Source organism: Notamacropus eugenii, chromosome 2 (genome assembly GCF_028372415.1).
Source record: "Notamacropus eugenii isolate mMacEug1 chromosome 2, mMacEug1.pri_v2, whole genome shotgun sequence".
Taxonomy (NCBI): domain Eukaryota; kingdom Metazoa; phylum Chordata; class Mammalia; order Diprotodontia; family Macropodidae; genus Notamacropus; species Notamacropus eugenii.
The window spans coordinates 484392548-484408462 of record NC_092873.1 but is presented as its reverse complement, the minus strand read 5'-3'; the positions used below and the strand labels follow the sequence as shown (position 1 = coordinate 484408462).

Below are 15915 nucleotides of genomic sequence, written 5' to 3'. Positions count from 1 at the left end.
GTGTTTCTGTAGACTTTCTTATGAGAATCTTGTACTGCTTGAGCTTACTGGGGTCCATGTTATCCATGACTGCACATTTCTCTGTTGCGTGTTTGCTTTCATTTTCCTACCTGAAGCCTGATTGTGTCCTGGTGCTTTTTCTGCTCCTCTCTCATAATGGTCTTTTAAGCCCCTAAGAAAGGTCTTCTGATACTTTCAGTAGATATTGTAGTCGTTCCTTGTTTGACACACACATTTTGAGTTAAATCTGTGTTTTGTGTAAATGGGCATATGACAGAAATGCTGGTTTTCTTTTTAGGTGTAGACTTCAACTTTCCTTCCAGAAGGTTCTGTACCCAAAACCAATTGATCATGCTCTTGGGAAATCATTTCTCTCTCTTGCTCTTTTCTTTTTCTTTCTTCTTCCAAATACCTGACACTTTGGTGTTGTCCAATTATTTTTCTTTGATCCATGCATCAAAACTAGTGTTAGAATCAAGTATAACCAACTGGTTGGTATTATTTCTGTATGGTTTTGAGACGCTTTACTTCCCTGCATATAGCACCATCATCATAACTGACATGTACATAAATGAGTAAAATTAAAATGGGTCTTGGAGGCCATCTAGTGCACAGCTTTCATTGTACAGTTAAGGACATTGAGGCCTAGAAATGTGGATTGACCACCCTAATCATAGTTCATTAGTGGTGCAGTAGCAGCCAACTAGGCGGGAATGATGAGTGTATATTCAAATTGAGTTTTGTACTTGGAAGGGAATAACATCTAAGGAATATTTGGATAATAAAATGGCACCTTTCTCTTGTGAATCCCAAAGAATCATGTTATTTCATTTGTCTTTTGATTAGCTCTGATTAGATTCAGATAGATTTAGAAACTGTTAACAGATAACTGAATTGCAGGCACAGATTTAATGTCAAAACTGGGATTAAACTCTAGGTTTAATTATTTCTAGTCTACTTTTCTTTAAGTATATATGTATAGACTTGAATTTTATATATTTATATATGTATTTTTAAAAATGAATCTTCTGGTTGGAGATTTCTAATTAGGCAGACTGACTAGCAAGGACACAGCTCATTTCCGTGTGAAATTAATTCTATATGAAAACATGTAAAGATACTCAGCTAATCCAGGTTAACTAGATTATCTAGAGTTTTGTTTCTTCTACTTTATATCTGTATAGATAGAGCTAATGCAGGTTAGCGAGATTATCTAGGGTTTTCTTTTCTCTACTCTCTCTCTCTATATGTACTCTGTATCACTAGTCTGATGTTCCTTCATGGTGTGGAGCTGACCCTGTGTTCTTAAAAATTCTAATACAATACAATCTCTTGTTGGTTCTAAGATGGACAGTCTTTTCCTTTATGTCTAATGACTGAGGACCAGCCTGGCTTTCTTCTAAATCAGAAGATCTTTGTCTTTTTTATATCACGGACCCCTTAGGGCAGGCAGTGTGATGAAATTTTTATGCCCCTTATAAGAATCATGTTTTAAAAATGCAAAAACTAAAATACATAGTATTACAAAGAAAACCCGTTATTTTGAAGTGGAATTATCAAAATAAATTTCTTAAAAAGCTTTTGAACCCAGGGTTAAGAATCTCTGATCCTAAAGTTCTACTTTTTTTTTTTTTTTACTAGTAGACAAAGACTAAATAGTAAAAGATGCTGCAGCAAGTCAGCAGCATTTGAGTGTGTTATCTTTTCTTTCACTTGTGGGCAGGTTGTGGAGAAGACAAATCCTACGGAGCCTGTTGGGGTAGTGTGTCGAGTGGATGGTGTCTACCAGGTAGTGGAATATAGTGAAATCTCTTTGGCCACAGCCCAAAGGCGAAGCCCCGATGGACGGCTGCTGTTCAACGCAGGGAACATTGCCAATCATTTCTTCACTGTGCCTTTCCTGAAAGATGTGGTCAAGTATGTACCTTCCAGGGTCCTCATTCCTCCCCTTTACTCTCCCTCTGCATCCTTTAATGTTCAGCTTTTGTTCCTGGCAGCTTGAAGTAGTGACACCCCTTCCACCCGCCCAGATCATGAGCCAGGAGACTGAGGCTGACCTGTGAACAGTGCCATGCTGACATGTAACATTTGTACATATCTGTATTCATCTGTAATAACCATAATCTCACCTTATCTTTACAATAACCCTCTGAGGGAGGGAGGTTTCCAGGTATATGGCTGAAGATAATGATTTTTGGAGATAATTCCAAGATCACTTCCTTATCTGGTAAATGGGAGTAGTCATTCCTATTCCACCCTTCTCTGATAATTGTGTAAAGATTAAATAAGATAATGAATATGCCAAGTGCTTTGCAAAGCTATGTACAAATGTAAATGATTTTTATTATTACTTAATGATGTTATTTTTTTTAAGAACAATCTTAGCTAAGTTTGGAAAAGCTGAGTAATAAGAGGTTGATCACCTGTGATGAATTTGGCCACAGTGACTTCTTATTTTAAATTTATTTATTTTAAGTTTTCAACATTCATTTCCACAGAATTTTGAGTTCCAAATTTTCTCCCCATCTCTCCCCTCCCCCCACCCCAAAGTGCCGAGCATTCTAATTACCCCTACCACCAACCTGCCCTCCCTTCTAACATCCCTCTCTTCCCTTATCCCCATCTTCTCTTTTGTCCTGTAGGGCAAGATAAATTTCTATACCCCATTACCTGTATTTCTTGTTTCCCAGTTGTATGCAAGAACAATACTCAACAGTTGTTCCTAAAACCTTGAGTTCCAACTTCTCCTTCTTCCTCCCTCCCCACCCATCCTCATTTGGAAGGCAAGCAATTCAGTATAGGCTATATATGTGTAGTTTTGCAAATGACTTCCATAATAGTCATGTTGTATAAGACTTAGTATATTTCCCTCTATCCTATCCTGCCTTCCATTTCTTCTATTCTCTCTTTTGACCTTGTCCCCACCCAAGAATGTTGACTTCTAATTGCTCCCTCCTCCCTCCTTTCCATCATCCCTCCTACCCTGCTTATCCCCTTTTCCCCCACTTTCCTGTATTGTAAGATAGGTGTATGTTTTATTCTTTCCTTGAGTCAAATGTGATGAGAGATGAGAGTAAGCTTCATGTTGTCCCTCTCACCTCCCTGCTTTTTCTCTCCATTGAAAAGGCTTTTTCTTGCTTCTTTTATGAGAGATAATTTGCCCCATTCCATTTCTCCCTTTCTCCTCCCAATATATTCCTCTCACCCCTTAATTTCATTTTTTTAGATATGATCCCTTCCTATTCAACTCACCCTGTGCTCTCTCTCTCTGTGTGTGTGTGTGTGTGTGTGTGTGTGTGTGTGTGTGTGTGTGTGTGTAATCCCATCAACTACTGAGCTGCTAAAAAAAAGTTTCAAGAGTTACAAATATTGTCTTTCCATGTAGGAATGTAGACAGTTCAACTTTAGTAAGTCCCTTATGATTTCTCTTTCCTGTTTACCTTTTCATGCTTCTCTTGATTCTTGTGTTTGAAAGTCAAATTTTCTTTTCGGCTCTGGTCTTTTTATCAAGAATGCTTGAAAGTCCTCTATTTCATTGAAAGACTGTTTTTTCCCCTGAAGTATTATACTCAGTTTTGCTGGGTAGGTGATTCTTGGTTTTAGTCCTAGTTCCTTTGACTTCTGGAATATCATATTCCATGCCCTTCAATCCTTTAATGTAGAAGCTGCTAGATCTTGTGTTATCCTGATTGTATGTCCACAATACTCAAATTGTCTTTCTAGCTGCTTGCAATATTTTCACCTTGACCTGGCTGGTAACTCTTGAATTTGGCTACAATGTTCCTAGGAGTTTCTCTTTTTGGATCTCTTTCAGGAGGGGATCTTTCAATATTTGAATATTCAATATTCAAGATCGGGATTCTTTCAATATTTATTTTGCCCTCTGGTTCTAGGATATTAGGGCAGTTTTCCTTGATAATTTCATGAAAGATGATGTCTAGGCTCTTTTTTTGATCATGGCTTTCAGGTAGTCCCATAATTTTTAAATTGTCTCTCCTGGATTTATTTTCCAGGTCACTTGTTTTTCCAATGATATATTTCACATTATCTTCCATTTTTTCATTCTTTTGGTTTTGTTTTGTGATTTCTTGGTTTCTCATAAAATCATTAAGTCATTCTAATTTTTAAAGAACTGTTTTCTTCAGTGAGCTTTTGGACATTATCTAATTCTGCTTTTTAAAGCATTCTTCTCCTCATTGGCTTTTTAAACCTCTTTTGCCAATTGAGTTAGCCTGTTTTTCAAGATGTTATTTTCTTCAGCATTTTTTTGGGTCTTCTTTAGCAAGGTGTTGACCTGCTTTTCATGCTTTTCTTGCATCTCTCTCATTTCTCTTCCCAATTTTTCCTCCGCCTCTGTTACTTGATTTTCAAAATCGTTTTTGAGCTCTTCCTTGGCCTGAGACCCTTGAATATTTATTTTGGATGTTTGGGATACAGAAGCCTTGACTTTTATGTCTTCCCTGATGGGAAGATATCTGTTCACCAAGAAAGTAACCTTGTATAGTCTTATTTTTCTTTCCCTTATTTGGCCATTTTCCCAACCAGTTACTTGACTTTTGGGTCCTTTGTCAAGAGTACGGTATACTCTGGAGATCTGTAAAATCTCAGTTCCTCCAACATGGCACAATCAAGTGTGTACACTGGTTTGGGAGCAACCAGAAACTTTTGTGCCCAGAATCTGTGAGTAGTAGAGTTTCCTCTCCACAGCCACCTGGCCTCCAGCTCCACTTAGCCAGCACTGGAGGCTGAGATTCAGATAAGCTGCTCAGTCCCCCCGGGGGCTTTAGGCGAGGGCAGGGCCATCATTCAGTGTGAGATAAAGATCAGCTGCTCAGTTCCTTCAGGAGCATTAGGTGGGGGCAGGGCCTCCACACAGGGCTGAGGTAAGGATCAGCTACTCAGTGTCCCCAAGGGTTTTATGATCCAGTAGTGGATGTGGGCTGCTGTGGGAGCTGCTACTGCCCAATGGGCCTCTGCAGCCACCTGAGGCCAGAGCTGTGGGAAGACCCTGCTCCCTTCTCGGCCAACTGAGAAAACCCTCTCACTGACCTTTGACACTTGTGGGTTGGGGGATCTGCAAACCACTGCTACTGCTGCTGGGGATTCTATCTCCGAGGCCTGCTCACATCCTCCTCCAGGTGCAGTGCTGTGTGGCCAAGGCTGGACTGGGCTCCCCTCTGCGACTGGTGTGACACACCTTTCCTGTCAGCCTTTCAGGTCAGCCTGGGCTAGAAGTCTCCTCCACTCCATTGTACTTATTCTGTGGCTTTTGCTGTTCTAGAATTTGTTGAGAGTGTGCCTTTACAGGTATTTTATCGGCTGTGAGGGAAGAGCTAGTGTATGTGCATCTTTCTACTCTGCCATCTTGGCTCCGCCCCCCTCAGTGACTCTTAAAGACCCATATATTGGTGGGAAGAGGTTGTAATCTACCTTGTTAGAGGAAAAGCCCACATCAGTGAGATTGGAGATCTTTTGATAGTCTGTCATTAAATATTTGAGTGCCTACTGTGTGTCAGGCACTGTGTTAAGCCTTAAGGATGCAAAGATAGAACATAGCTCCTATTGTCAAGGAGCTCATAGTTTAGGGGGCAACAACAAGCAAATAACTCTGTACAAAGAAGAGATATGCTAGAGATTATCAGCGGGGGGGAGGGGCACTAGAATTAAGGGGAGATTTTGGAAAGACTCCTGTAGAACATGGGCTTTTATCTGGGACCTGGAAGAAGCCAGTAGGTGGGGATGAGGTGGGAGAGAATCCCTGGTGGGGGCGGGGCGGCAACCAGTGAAAGTGCCAAACTGGCAGATGAAGTTTCTTGTGTGAGTAACAGCTGGGAGGACAGTGTCATTGGATCATAGGATATGAGGAGTTGTTGTAAGGTGTAAGAAGAATGGAATGGTGGGGAGAAGGGGAGGAATAGGTTATTAAGGGCTTTGAATGCATTTATTGAGTGGAGGGCTGACACTATCAGGTTGTGTTTTAGGAAGGTTGATTTGATGGCTGAATGAAGGATGGACCAGAGTGGGGGAGAGACCTGAGGCAGAGAGACCAGCCAGCAGCAACTGCAGTAGTTTAGGCATGAGGTGACAAAGGCTTGCAGGGAGTGGCAGTATCAGCTGTGGCAAGGGGATGTATACAAGAGATGTTACCAAGGTCAAGAAGAAAGTGGCAACAGATTAGACATAGGTAGTGAGAACGTGGAGGCCAGGTGACTGGGAGGATGACGGTAGCCTCCACAATAGTAAAGATGTTGGGAAGAGGAGAGGTCTTGGAGGAAAAGAAAATGAGTTTCATTTTGGCCTTGTTGAATTTACATTGTCTGGGGGACATCTAGCTTGAGATGTCTAATAGGCAGTTGGATATGTGAAACTTAAGGTCAGCAGAGAGCTTCGGAATGAATAATTTGATTTGAGAATCAGTAGCATAGAAATGAAAATTGAATCTGTTGGAGTTGATGGGATCACTAAGTCTTTACTTAGTATTAAAAAAAAAAAAGAGAATAGTATTCAGGACAGAGACTCAGGGGGTACCCATTTAGTGGGCATGACCTGGATGAAGATCTGACAAAGGAGGCTGAGGAGACCCGAGAGAGAGTAGTGTCCTGCTCTGGAGAGAAGAGAGTATTTAAAAAAAGGTCAAGAAGGATGAGAATTGAAAAGGCCATTAGATTGGGCAATTAAGAGATCACTGGTAACTTTGGAGAGAGCAATTTCAGGTAAATGTTGAGATTGGAAGCAATACTGTAGAGAGGAAAGGAAGTGGAGTCACCTGTTGTAGGGTGTTTAGCCACAAAAGGAGGACAGAAACAGGATGATAAGTACTGGGGATGGATAGATTGTGATTTTTTTTTTTTTTTTGAGGATAAGGAAGATGTGGATGTGTTTATGGGCAGTAGGGAAGCTGCCAGAGGAGTAGGAGAGATTGAGGATTTAGTGAGAGATTGGGGGATGCTACCATCTAAGGGAAGATGAAATGGACCGTGGTTGCTTGTTTATGTAGAGAGATTTGCAAAGAGAAGGACCACTTCGTAATATGAAATGGGATGAAGGTGGACATAGCAGCAGAAGGTTATCTGGGGAATGTGAATTGAGGAGGGGAGAAGAGACATCATCTTACTCAGATGGGCTCTTGCATCACATCGTTTTTTTTGTAGATATGCTAAGATAATGAGATCACCTGTTCTGTAATCTTACAGAACTACAGGAAAGAGGAACATGGTGTTTTACGTGAGAACCTTTTAACATTTTGTAATAATAATGGGTATTAATAGTAAATGTTCACCCATCATGTTCTAATTACTGGAAAAATGTAGCATTAGACACCAACCTTATGGCATTGTTTGTGGTCCTTTTGCCATCCTCCATATCTTTTTCTTGATCAAAACAGGTGGGGTTGAAAGGAAACCATAAAAAGAACCAGAAAAATGAGGTCAGATTTATAAATTTGTGCTATATTTTTGGTCTTTTTAATGGGAGTATTATGAATAATATAAGCCTATGAATAGTCAAGCGTGTTCATTTTATAATTTAGAAGTGGGTTGAACTTAACAATTGGTACTAGAATACTTTTAGTATTTCTTTCCTGGGAGTTTTGGTGTTGAATGATCAAGGCAAACTTGGATTTGAAAATTTGGGTGACAGACATAATACAAATAGATTATTCAGCATTCCAAGTCTGGAAGCTGATGACTTCATTCTTTTCCCCACCTAGCATTTATGAACCACAGCTGCAGCACCACGTGGCTCAGAAGAAGATTCCATATGTGGATACCCAGGGGCAACTCGTTAAGCCAGACAAACCAAATGGGATAAAGATGGAAAAATTTGTCTTCGACATCTTTCAGTTTGCTAAGTATGCTTTCTGCTGTGCCCAAACAAGATTAAACAAATGTAATGCCATCGCTTACTCACTGAGTTATGCCAAAGAAACACTTGATAAGCTAATATTATGTCTGTGGTACCAGACATGGTTATTTGATTACAAGTACTCAATCTCGACTTGATATCTCTGCCCTATGTGAAGCCTCTGTCCTCTCAGTTTGGTTAAAACTGTCCATGGGATAAATTCCTGGTTTCATCACTTACCTTATCTGTTTGGCTGCCATACAAATTGAACTTGTTTCTTTTGATTCCAAGCCTGTGGCGGCTAAGATGAAGGATTGGCTGCCTTGTATTTAGAAGATATTTCTGATCTGTGAATAAATGTTTGTCTCGATGCAAATTTTGGAAACTGCAGAGCTCTCTGAAGCGGGTACCATTTCTGTTTTGAAATGAACTTCTCAGAGTTTGATTAACAGAGGAGAACAAGGGCTAACATTTCCGTTGATCTGAATAGTTTCTCCATCAACGTGTCTAAGAGATCCTTTGGCCTCTTTTTATGTGTGACAGTTTTGGCTCAAAGCAAATTTTAGCATAGTTTTTCCTCATATTAAGATTTGCGATTTTTCCGAAATATGCTTTTCTTTTGAGACATGCACATACCACTTCAATTCCTCATGGGAGAGAAAAACCTCAAGTTTCCAGTGTGAAGGATTGAGACTGATTTATAAAGGATTAATTTATGTAGCATTCCTTTGGGATTAGATTGAGAGAGCATAGTATTGAAGATGAAGATCATAGTTATGTCAGGAGATAGCTAGGCTTGTGTTATTTCATAATTGTCCCTTATGCTTCCATTTCAGGAAGTTTGTGGTATATGAAGTATTGAGGGAAGATGAGTTTTCGCCCTTGAAGAATGCAGACAGTCAGAATGGGAAGGACAACCCTACAACTGCACGGCATGCGTTAATGTCTCTGCATCATTGCTGGGTCCTCAATGCTGGGGGCCACTTCATAGATGAAAATGGGTCTCGTCTTCCTGCCATTCCTCGGTAAGTATGGCTCCTGCTGATTCTGCGGCCCTGGGCATTTCCCTTGGAACTATGCGGCTTCCTCCTTTCTCTTTCACAGAGTCCCTTACTCTCCTCTCTTTTAGAAAGGGGAATATAGAGATGTGAGCTGTTCTTCATGTGAAGAATTGTGCTATGATAATTATCTCAGAGAAAAATAAATTATTTTCCAGTTAAAGATTTAGCTACCCTGAATCCCTTATCATAATATGCCATCTGATTATTAGTTAACCTTTTGAACGGTAGGTGACAAGTACTTTCTTTTTGTATCCCACGCACTTTTTATGTGGCAAAAGAGGCAATGTGATGTGGTGGACTCTGAAACCAAGAAGAAGTGGGTTCAAGTCCTATCTTGGACACATTTTTGGCTATATGATCCTGGGGCTTTAGGCCAAAGTATCAGACTTGTGCTTGTCCTTTCCAAGCTGGGGCACAATCCCATGTGCAGCCTGAACCACATTAAAATGTCATTGGGAGATGTTTGACAAAACAAAATGGAAATACAACGTGACATAAATAATATTAATTTGTGGTTTTCTAAGTCAGTATATGACCCTCAGGGATCTCCTTCTGTTTCTGTCTGAGTTTGACATCACAGTTCTAGGCAGCTCTCTAAGACTTTCATTTGCAAAGAAGGTGCCAACTTGCGTTGGTAGAGGGAGTTTCCTTATCCAGGAGTCTCCGTTACCCAAGGAAATCAGAGGTTCAGCTCCTCTTCTTATCTGCATTCTGTGGTATTCACCATAGTTTAAGTTATCTCTCCCCCTTCCTGTACCTCCTAATTCCTTGGAAATAGCTGTTTTGATGCTATAGAAATGTGGCTCTTCAAGACACATCCACTAGAACCCGCTGGAGCTCCCCTCGGTCTCCGAGAATGGCAAATCAGGTCACTATAGTTCAAAGTGTGACATTTAACTGCCCTGGAGGGAAGTGCATTCCATCAATGTCCCTTGACCCTCCTGGATGAAGAACCTATAGTACTTTGGGTTGTCAGAGTTAGTAATAGCTGGAAGTATTCAAGATCCAGATAAAACAATGAGAAAGATAGGACCTTTAAACAGCATAGTTCTCATATTTTATGTTTAAAACACTTAGCTACTGCTGAAGTCCTGACTCTAATAGCACACTATGACTTGACTGCTTGAGGGTTCTTGTGGATGGCAAGCACCCTGTCACTAGAGATATTCATTCACTTAGAACTGGAGAGCTCTCCTGGTGAGGATTTTGTAGATGAGATTCATGATTTGGACAGGGGTTAGACTAGATGATAGATAAAGTCTCTTCTGTGTGATGTACATTTCATACTGTTGGTGCCATACTGTTTCCATTGTAAGAGGGAATGTGACCTCTTTCAGTTAATAGAAAAAGGTCAGCAGACTTCTGCATAAGGATCAACAAGGTTGATCTATGAGTATGCTGAAGGAGATCACTGTCATAACTTTGTTCATTGGATTTTTTTCCTTTGGTTTTCTGTGTCTTTTAATTTCAACATTAATAGCAGAGTACCAGTAGACCATTCAAGTGTCTTGTATACTCATTGTCTTTCATTATTATTGTTTTATTTGTATTCATTCCCATTAATGCTTGTTTATTCCCACATAGCCATGCTACAAATGGAAAGTCAGAGACCCTCACAGCTGATGTCAATCACAAGTAAATATACCCGACTGCCTGCAGTGCATGGTGATGGGGCTATGCTTCCCTGGGTATTAATGGGCCTTGCAGCTCAGAGTACTGAATAGCTATCTTTGGGAAAGGAGAATGATTTGAGCTTTTGGTGGGGTGCACTGCTTTCCTGGTAGCAGGCCTCTGGAAGTCACACTAACACAGAGAATCGCTGTGCATGATGGAGCCGGGGGGCATGCTTTACTAAAAGAATCTGACACAGGCTGGTCAGGTGTTCAGTGAATAGGCTTATTGCAGAGTGAGAGCAGGTTACAGGCCAGCAATGATTGGCATGAGTTCAGAGTACCCTCTAGGACATCACTATAGATAAAAATTACATTCTCTACACCTAGCTTTGAGGATTATGCTTGGGTGGGAGAAGAAAGTGTTGCCTCCAGAAAGATGACTTCTCTGAGAAATAGATATTCATCCAGGGACCTGAATTTGTAGTGAAATTTCTCTTGGCTCTTCTCGTCAGTCATCATGGACTAGTTTTGCTTTCTTTGTGAACAAAAGAACGCAGCAGGACAAAATCTTATCCCTTTATACTGACATGAACTTTTCAGACACTGGGACCTACTTTCTCCAGTCTGGTGTCTAGAAAGGGTGTGATGAAGTCAACATCTCTGTTCCTGAAGAGTTTGCCTGATCTTTGATGTACTCTGAAGATGTTGAGGCTGGAGTTAGAATTTTAGGTTTTTATGTAAATGTGAAATGAATTGGAAAATGAGTAAAATTGGAAAAGGGGCCTCTGGGAAGGGAAGCTTTTTTTTTTTTTTTTAAGTAGGGCAGCTATGAAATCAACTTCACTCATGAGTTTTCTCCCACTACTGTGACACTGTTGGGTCCTGACAAGAGTAGTACATGTAGTAGTAGATCAAGAGTCCTCTTAGACATAGGTGAAGGACTATCCACTCCTAATCAGGACAGTTATCCTGTAAGATAGCACCTGTCAATCAGGAAAAGGGTCATTGCTTTGGTTCATTTTAATGAATGGTCAGAGCAGCTCATTTGGATCTCTTCAAAAACTACTGACAGGTGTACCATCTTTTTGGTTTCTCACACCAGATTTCTTGTCATTGGGTTTCAGTAGCTGATATTGTAAAAGGAAGAAATGATTCTTTATATGTCTGCCTTGTAGCTTCTAATAATCTCAACTAAAATAAGAATTTGAGTGTCATTTTTTTAGTAGCACTCATTTTTTATCACTTAAACCTTTTTCATGTCATTTGGACCAATTAAGTCTAATTTTAAATTACCCCTAAAATAGTCATGAAAGGCTGAAATACTTTTTTAAGAGGGGAGGGGATTGATCCTTAGAGCCCAAGGACAAGATTGAATGGACGTGGGGCTTAGTAGAGAGAGAAGAGGCCAAATATAGGAGGAGAGGAAGAAGAGATACTTTTGATAGAGAGGGTAGGAAGTAGCGGTGACCTGGAAATAGCATAGTGAAAGATGCTCAGGTGCTAGCACCTGGAGGGCCCCCAGGTATGTCAGATGCCAAAGGCTGGGGAATTGCAGCTGTTATTGGGCCATCTGCTTATACCTTGAGACTTTAAGCTTCCATCATCCACTTCTTCACCGTGTTAGGTAAGTTTATATTTTAAAGTCTCTCCAGTCACTGGTCCTGTGAGCTGTTTTTTGGCTCCTAAAATCTTTGAGAGTGGAACATTTTTGTGCCTTCTGTTTTGTATATAACAATATACTAGTCAATGAGCGGAATGGAAACAAAGGAAACAGAAGAATGGCAGTTTGTTGCCTTTCAGGAATTTGCATTCTGGTTGAAAATAAAATAGTTCATACTACAAAACTAGATATAATTAAGTGCCAAGGTGAGTAAAAAATTGATGAGCTGTGGCAGTTCAGAGAAACAGGAGCTGTGGTCTGGGATTGACCTTTAAACCGATGATGGGATTCAGGGAGGCAGAAGGAAAGGCAATGGGGCATTTGAGTTGGGACAGAAGCACAAAGAGTGGAGAATGAACATGGCACATTGAGGAGATGGCAGGTAAGGAGCTAGGCCTGACTTGAGTGGAGAAGTCATGTTGGGCAGTGAGAAGAGAGGGGAGTAAGATCACAGAAGCCTTGCCTGCTGGGCTGAGCAGGCTGGGCCTGCTTCTCTCTAAGGATGATGACAGGAAGAGTTCTGTCGAGGTTGGCTCATTCCACCAGTGCCTCTGGGCCTTTATTTTGGTCCACTCTTGTGATGTCATTGCTGTAGGCGCCCTTTATGTCAGGGCATCTCAGTACATGCACTGTCCTTGAGCCTGAATTACCTCCAAGGCACTGAGGAGTCCCAGCCTGTGCAGCAGCACAGAGGTCAGCTCCAGCCACTCTGCAGCTCTCTCTCTCACCTCAGGTCTTCTGAAACAGATAGGATTTGACACCATGAGGTCAGGAGGAGATTAGATTCTAGTATCATTAGTCATTGAGAAGCCAAGGGACTAAAAAGTATTGCCAACATTATTGACTATGATAATACTTTAATATTTTAGAAACTTGGGGGTCTTAAACTGGACTCAACATTAAATGAATTTATCCTAAAGAAAGTGATGAATTTGGCCTTGACATTGTTGTGGTCCTGATGGAGTTAGCCCAAGGACTGGAGATAGGTCGCTGTCAACCTGAATTGCCCCTGGCTGTGCCACTTCTTTGAAAGGGTCTTTGGTAATAGCCATGGAGAACTAATTTGGAGTAAAAATGACCAATCCTTTCTTGTTAAATGAGTCAGCCTGGCTTATTTGGGAAACCTGTCGTTTGCCCTTTCATCCCCAACCCTCTAGAAAAGCAGCTACTGAGAAATAACAAAGGGCTAATGATGTTTTTGCAAGTCAGAAGAATATTTCTAAGATGGATGAGAAGGATAGGGTGTGTTAATATGAACAAAGTAATTTAAATAGCAGTGCCTTTGAATATCTTTTTCTAATGTGAACAATTTTATGCTATCAATTATCACTAACATGGGGCAGCTAGGTCACACAGTGGATAGAGCACAAGACGTGGGGTCAGGAAGATTCATCTCCCTGAATTCAAATCTGGCCTCACTCACTTACTAGCTGTGTGACTTTGGGCAAGTCATTTAGCCCTGTTTGCCTCAGTTTCCTCATGTGGAAAATGAGCTGGAGTAGGAAATGGCAAACTACTCCCCTGTCTTTGCCAAGAAAATGGTCATGAAGATTTGGACACAACTGAAAAAACTGAACAGCAAATCGCTAGCATGTGTTCCTGATAGGTTTTCTGTGACCATGATGATAACACATGAGGATAACTCCCATGAATTTAGCATTTTTCAATGTAGGACCTATTTTTGATGTGAAATGCATTCATTGAATGTGTTACGAGTGCAGGTGCTGGTGTGAAATACATCAGAGAGTTGCCTGTGTTATCTCCCAGACTTCAAGGAAGCCGCAAGCTCTAGCCCTTTCTGATCTAGTAAATAATGAGAGAAGTGAAGTTTGTGATGGTGGTACTGTTCTCTTTTTTTAGCTTGAAGGATGCCAACGACCTACCTATTCAGTGTGAAATCTCACCTCTTATCTCCTACGCTGGTGAAGTAAGTTCACTAGTTATATACCCCCATGTACCTCAGTTTTTCCTTAAGTTTCTATCTGTCCATAAAAGCATCAAGAACATAGAACTGACAGAAATTTTCTAAATATACCTTGACAGAATAGAGCTGTATTATGGGAGCAAATTTAAGAAATTGCATTTGTCTTGGATATCCTCTGTCTCTGTGACTCCGTGACACTTTTGTGTGTCCTGGACCCCTGGCAGTGTGGTAAAGGCGATGGACCCCTTCTCCCACTAATGTCTTTAAATGCACAAAATTAAATCTGTAGAGTTATAAAGGAAACCAATTCTAATAAAATAAATTTATCCAAAAAATTTTTGTTTAAGTTCAGACCCCAGGTTATGAATCCCTGAATCTGAATTCTTCCACCATTTAAACTATATCAAGGCCACAGTCATGGTTTGGTGCTAGTAAACTACAAGCTTGAGGCCTCTAAACGTTTTTCCCTGAACCCCACCATAGAACTCAGCACCATGCTCTGTACATATGAAATACTGATGATGAATTGTTGTGGAATTGGATTGGCTGCTATTCTGGATATCACTGGGGTCTGATTTCCAGCTACACTTTGTCCTCCTAAATGGTGTTATTTTAAAATAGGTTGTCTTTGTATCTATTTAATGCATCATAACTTTAATCCTTAATAATCCAACTTAATGGATGCACAATCTGTTCAGTTTTTTAAATCTTGAGAATGGAAAGATTCTAGACCTCTTGGGGGCTTTGTTCGTATTGTGTTCCATCTGCCTTCCAAGATCATCTCCCGCTAGAAACAGCCACATGGAGTAGTGGGGTTGGGTGGAAAGGATGATTCTTGTCCTCTTGCCCTTTGAGGTTAAGTAACTGTTACATAATCATAGACTGATTCCCTCTTTAGGGCTTAAGTTTCAGTCACATTGGGTTAGTAAGTATACTTCTGAAACCTGTATTTCATAGATTCTCACTAGTTTTCTGAGTTTCCTTCTGTTAGCCCAACTTAAGGATACCCTCACTTTAGTTCATTGTTACCAAGAGTAAACCCAGCAGGTTTCTAACTTTGTATTTCTTTTCCTCCACCTTTAGGGCCTTGAAAGTTATGTGGCAGGTAAAGAATTCCATGCTCCTTTGATCATTGATGACAGTGGTGTCCATGAGCTGGTGAAGAATGGCATGTGAGCTATGTGGCGGTGCCCCTGATCCATAGGAGTAACTTTGATTCATGACAGGACAGCTGGGAAGGAACATAAAGGACAGTCATTGACGGCTGAAGTTGGAGACTCCATTGGATTAATTGTTCTGCTTGCTCCAGCTATTGCAGACTTCCTGGACTGAGAGCAGTGATTTCTTTCTGGCTTTGGGCTCATTGAAGTTCTTATTTATATTTTTATTGTACATTTTCTTCACAGACAAAGAAAAAATTGGTTCTACAAGGAAAGTTCCTCTACCTTAAATACCATCAAAGGTGTTTCTTGCTCTCTTACTCAGAATTGAGGAACGTTTATTTTTGAAGTTGTATATAGGAATAAACCATTATACACAAATCATTTATGTGGTACTAAGTTTGAATTTTATTTTCTCAGACATTACCTTTTTATAAAAAACAAAAACAAAAAACTAGAGCATAAAATAAACTCCTCTTCTTACTGTTGAGTTTTGGACCTTGTAGAAGGCACAGAACTGGAAAAGTTCATTAAATCTTAAACTTCATTACTACCTGGCTCATATAAAAAGAAGATATGCAGCCTAGGACTTTTATGAACTACCATGGGATAATATATGGAGAAAAAAGAAATTCTTCTAGGAAAATCTCGTAAA

The 15915-nt window shown here is 40.4% G+C and overlaps 1 protein-coding gene across 8 annotated transcripts in view; it reads left to right on the top strand.

Moving 5' to 3' along the window:
• Window positions 1-15644, top strand: part of UAP1 (UDP-N-acetylglucosamine pyrophosphorylase 1) — a 46722-nt gene extending 31078 nt beyond the window's left edge. For 5 of the 8 annotated variants that reach the window (XM_072648793.1, XM_072648794.1, XM_072648797.1 and 2 more), the window contains 6 exons: window positions 1724-1917; window positions 7709-7849; window positions 8679-8867; window positions 10488-10538; window positions 14037-14103; window positions 15184-15644. In XM_072648793.1, the coding sequence (XP_072504894.1) occupies window positions 1724-1917; window positions 7709-7849; window positions 8679-8867; window positions 10488-10538; window positions 14037-14103; window positions 15184-15276 (735 nt within the window). In that variant the 3' untranslated portion in view covers window positions 15277-15644. The remainder of the gene's footprint in view (window positions 1-1723; window positions 1918-7708; window positions 7850-8678; window positions 8868-10487; window positions 10539-14036; window positions 14104-15183) is intronic. The other 3 variants (XM_072648799.1, XM_072648798.1, XM_072648800.1) reach the window with 1 other exon arrangement.
• The last annotated feature ends 271 nt before the right edge of the window (window positions 15645-15915 follow it).